The 5,250-nt window shown below is 31.7% G+C and overlaps 1 protein-coding gene across 1 annotated transcript; it reads right to left on the reverse strand.

Annotated features, from left to right (window-relative positions):
- LOC107617728 (phosducin-like protein 3) lies at positions 664-3,483 on the reverse strand. Its single transcript, XM_016319575.2, has 5 exons — positions 3,281-3,483; positions 2,573-2,935; positions 1,793-1,936; positions 1,422-1,627; positions 664-1,032 (listed from the first exon to the last, which is right to left on the reverse strand). The coding sequence occupies exons 2-5, from the start codon at positions 2,812-2,814 to the stop codon at positions 869-871; spliced, it is 756 nt and encodes a 251-aa protein (XP_016175061.1). The 5' UTR covers positions 2,815-2,935; positions 3,281-3,483; the 3' UTR covers positions 664-868.

Raw genomic sequence — 5,250 nt, forward strand, 5'->3', positions numbered from 1 at the left:
AATAAATTTTTTATATTTTATTGGCATTAAAATATAAAATAATTTTTTAACTGTTTTTAATGTCATTTTTTAACTATATAAAATATTTTGTTTTAATAAATAATGATATATATTATTTTTAAGCCCATTTTAAGAATATATGTTAAGAATAAGACTGTATATGCTAATACGTAATAATATTTAAGTGTGTCCGAACTTTTTTTTTATTTTTTATTAAAACATGGACGAACGAATATAGATAAGTGTCATGTCCAAAATGTGTCCGACACGCAAATACGGCAACTCAACCAAATGTGTTGCTTCATAGTTAGTCAATTACAAAAAGCATGCGAAACCGTGTTTCTACCACCCAATTGGTAAAACTCACAAATGTCACAAGTGAGTTGATCATGATTTGCAAGAAACTGATTAATTTCACAAACATTTTCACTATTATGAGATTATAGAATGAATTATCACTATATAGAACAACCGTCTTTCATTCTTTTGGACATATTTTATTCCAAAATAAGAATATGTAAAGTAAATATACTTTTTCTTCAATTCCAGCCTTCTCTCCATCATCAAAATTTATAGTTATTCGTATAAAAAAATGAGCTATATGATATGTACTAGAATCAGTTTTAGAATCTATGGAGTTTTAGAATCTATGGAAGTACAACATGAAGAATCACACAAGAAGCTACAATTTTGGCACAAATATTATAACTTTTATAGAGTACAACACCATTAACACCAGTACATAAACTTTCCTAGCAGAAGCAAATTGTGGGTGGATCAAAATTCAAAATCACTTAATTTCATGTAAATTGAAAGAAGAAGAAAAAGATCTACTTAAAAGAAAACCACATGTTGCCAAAACAAAATGCTAATCACTTGAGGAACCATCATCGTCACGATCTTCATGATCGACGACAACTTTCTCGATAAACTTTCTCCGAACTCCTTCAATGACAGCTTCTCTTGATTGCTCGTTTCTATTTTGACCATCGTTTAGTACAGGATCCGATTGGCACAGAATCAATGCAACACCTGATATTTCGTCATCAATGAATTCAATGCCATAAGTAAAATTATAATTTATATAGAAGAATTTGTATGATTTTACCAGCAAGGTAGCATAGACATGGTTCATATGGTTTTCATTTATGCTAGGGATTTCACAAGGCATGAATGGTAATAGAATAAAAAAGAACAAAAACTTCCACGGATGGAGTACAATACTGTATTGGATATAGGAATGATATTGAAATGGTAGAGATTAAGAAAAAATCCAACTAATTACAGTATACAAATAACAGTATTAGTTAGTTGAAGGTAACATAATTTGTTAGTAGATTAAAGGATATTAATATATTGAGCATCAGCAGTGATCAAAAGTAAGATTAGAAAAATAATAAGAATAGCAATCTTGTAAATACCTTCAGGAGTGCATCTTCGTCCAAAACTACGCATGCCAACATAGTTTCCTTTGACTGCTCCATTGTTGTATACCAATACGGTGGGCAGATTTCGATCTGGATAGTTGGGAATGCAGTCAGTTGATATTATCTTGACAAATTTTGTTGCAGGATATCTTGTAGCCAATTCTTCAATGCATTGCATCAAAACCCCACATTCAGCAATGCTATCAAAAATAAAGTACAACAGACTTCAGTAATCAGCACAAGAAGCATAACAATAAAATTAAACAAATTTGGATCATCCAAGTAATTTATAGATACTATATGGGGACGTGTGGTGTGCACAAACATTTCCTGTAATTTGAACTTAGAAATGTCATGTAGCATACCCATCTTTGTAAAGGATGACAACCACCCAAACATCAGAGGGAGCCTGTGAAACCTCTCGAACGAAATCAGATCCTGAAATGGGAACCACAGATCCAAACCTCAAAACTTTAGCTGCTTCCTTCATCTCAGCCAATCTCTTCTTCCTATTAAAGCACAATGATTTATATCATAAGATATAGAATAAAAACAAGACCTAATCTACTTACACCTAATTCATCATTCATTCCCATGCCAAACTCCCAATCCAAATCTTAACGAACTAACCAAACATTAATATAAATAGACTATTCCATATCTCCATCAAGGATATTGAACTCTCGAGTTTATGAAGTCCCTAAATTGAGTTTGAGTAATATTTCACAATTCAATTTTATCTAAGCTTCATGACTTCAAATGAACTCTAGAGTTTGATATCCTTGTTCGACATTATTTGTTATGAACCTTAAATTCATCAAACTGGAGCAAAACAAACCATAATTACCGACCAAATTTCAATCAACAGAACACAATCTACCAACAACAACTACCATTATCCAACCAGGTGGGATCAACTACATTGATCAAATGGCACCAACAGTACTATGTCATACATCATATCTACATTTATTTCATGTATAATTAAATCTATTTAAATAAATTCTTATAAGGATTATCCTCCGTGCCTTATATACCAGCTAAAGCAAATGACTATATCATCTTTTTCAATAATGAGCCTCTCTCTCTAATGAAATATAAATCAATGTATATAAAAATAAATGCAATAATGCAAAACACCCAACCTGTACTCCTCAAGGAAGCGATCGTCATCGAGATCATCTTCAAGGTCTTCAAGTTCATCCTCATTTTTGGAATCAAGCCAAGCCTTGTCTTTGGGGAGGGAATCAGGATCGGGGGCGGGGGCGAAGGGCGGAGGCTTGAATGCGGGCGGTTTCTCAGGGAGATTGCCAAGCTTCCTCTGAATGTCATCCCATTGGGTTGATGCTCCTTCCACATCTTTGTACACAAAGTGGTAATCCGTCATTGTTTTGTGATGCTGTTGATATTTTTATTATTATTATTATCTCCCTAGAAACCTCTATGACCTTGATGGTAGTTTGAATTACTACAAGTTTCTTATATGGTTGAGATTCACTCCTATGACTCTGCATCCAAAGTAACCGAAGAAGCAAAACTAATTGGTTAATATCTAAAAACAAGTTTTGAATTCAACAAGTGTATAATAATCATACACCCGAATGAACAACCACACATCAAAATCTAAGGATAAGAATACCAATTCAATGTCCTTGATTTTGGAAGACAAGAAAAAGGAATCAAATGGAAAAAGAGATCATCAATTGTCAATTAAATAGCAACGAATAAACAATGTACAGATGAAAATGAATCAAATCCCCAAAAAGTATGAATTTTGAAAACAAATTCAGAAACCTAACAGTAAATTATCAATTAAATAGCAAAATTGATTCAGAAATCAAATAGAAATTTACCAAAACAGATCCTCGACGTTAGCGGCAGCAAAAGAAGAGACGGGAATGGAAATTGGAACAAGTCTGCGGTGGATCTGCGGCAGCTGAGAGAAAAAGTGAAAAACTTGATTATGTTGCAATGGGGGATTAGGGGGTTTCAGCTTTCAATAGGATCTGTTTTAATTTTTGGGTTCATTTTCTTCTTTAAAATAGATTGATGGCTAATATATTATATTATATTCTGAAAGTAAATAAATCTTTTTATTTTAATTATTAAATTTATTCTATCTCAATAATATCAATTAGGAAGAATTTCAGGTATATCGGGAATATGGGTGTTCCAGTTGTTTTAGTTTATTTTATGAGAAGAAAATCAATTGTATTCTCTCATAATATTTCAACGTATATGTACACATATATAGAAAAATTGTTTACTATTCTAGGCCCTATCTTTTAGCTACTGACCCTATAATTTAGTATTCTAATTTATAGCTTCCATATTTACAAAAAAAGAGATCCCTAAAAATAAGTTATAGAATTTCTATAATTAAGTATAAGAAATCTCAACACTCCCCCGAAATATCAAATTTTGCAAATAAGCTAGGAAATAATTTTTTAAGATAACCAAATGAGGCATGTCCCAAACGTCGATGCCATAACCAGATATCAGATTTTCTTTTTGTTGCTTCATCGTTGTCCATTGTCAATGCTTGACACAGTTGATTCAAACTCTTTGACTCCATGTCTAAGTAATATAGATTCCCTCTCTTAACACCACAATCAATCGTCTGCCTTGTTTGGATGTCCTTAAACACACAAAATTCAGGCCAAAAAATTACAACACAAAATAAAGCAGAGGTGATTTGAGATACTGACAAAAGGTTATAATCCAAGGATGGAACAACTAAAACAGAATCCAAATTCAAAGTATCAGTAAGAGACAAGGATCCTTCTCCTATAACAGGAGCTGAGGTACCATTCTATTTTATGAGAAGAAAATCAATTGTATTCTCTCATAATATTTCAACGTATATGTACACATATATAGAAAAATTGTTTACTATTCTAGGCCCTATCTTTTAGCTACTGACCCTATAATTTAGTATTCTAATTTATAGCTTCCATATTTACAAAAAAAGAGATCCCTAAAAATAAGTTATAGAATTTCTATAATTAAGTATAAGAAATCTCAACAGTTTTAACCGTTGATTTTAATTAATATATATAATTTAAATCAACGGTTAAAACAACTGAAACACCGGTATTTCCAGTATACCTGATAACTTTCCTATAAATTAATTCAAAAATTATAATTATTTGCAAAAATAAGTATTTAAAAGATATTGTTCTTTGACTAATTAATATCTCCAATATGTATGCCCACATTTGTGAAATGAAAAAAATTAAACTTACTAAATTTTCTATGAATCTACAAACACAAACTTTTAAGGATTTTTTTTGTTCTGCAAACCATAAATATTTTTCTAATCATAATATTTCTATGATCCTAATTTTTTAAAAAATCACAAAAAAAATTTTTAATAATAAAACCGCAAAGTTTCCGTCCAGTCTCGGCGCGTTAAGACACATTGCCTGTGACGCGCGGACGAGGTATGAACCTTTGGAAGAGTTGAAGAAACCTTTGATGAAGTGAAAGTCGGAGCCTCCATGGGAGAGGCTCCCATGCCAAAAGCGCCGCCTATGTTGTCTGGGATGCGATCAGGATAGGGCTCGAGTAATGCCTCCGGAGTTCCCATGGCAATCAATTGGATGTTTCCTCTCTCTAAAGAGAAGAAAGAAGGAAAAAAAGGTAAATAAATTAATTATGAAGGATAATTTAGTAAAAAATAAAATTGAAGTAGAAAGAACGATTTTATATTGTTTTGTAATGTTGAGCATGATTTTAATAATAAAAAAGATCGAAGACGATTTTGATTTTAACTGAGAAAGTACTTAACCCATTAGATATTTGTGTAAAAAAATTAATATTT

The sequence above is a fragment of the Arachis ipaensis genome, chromosome B09 (assembly GCF_000816755.2).
Source record: "Arachis ipaensis cultivar K30076 chromosome B09, Araip1.1, whole genome shotgun sequence".
NCBI lineage: Eukaryota > Viridiplantae > Streptophyta > Magnoliopsida > Fabales > Fabaceae > Arachis > Arachis ipaensis.

What these genes read in the sequence shown, in the direction of transcription:
- LOC107617728 (XM_016319575.2), bottom strand. Translation starts at nt 2,814, where the DNA reads ATGACGGATTACCACTTTGTGTACAAAGATGTGGAAGGAGCATCAACC. An exon ending in CGCTTCCTTGAGGAGTACAG is followed by an intron (nt 1,937 to 2,572) that starts GTTGGGTGTTTT and finishes GTGCTTTAATAG; the next exon opens with GAAGAAGAGATTGGCTGAGA. An exon ending in ACGAAGATGCACTCCTGAAG is followed by an intron (nt 1,033 to 1,421) that starts GTATTTACAAGA and finishes ACGAAATATCAG; the next exon opens with GTGTTGCATTGATTCTGTGC.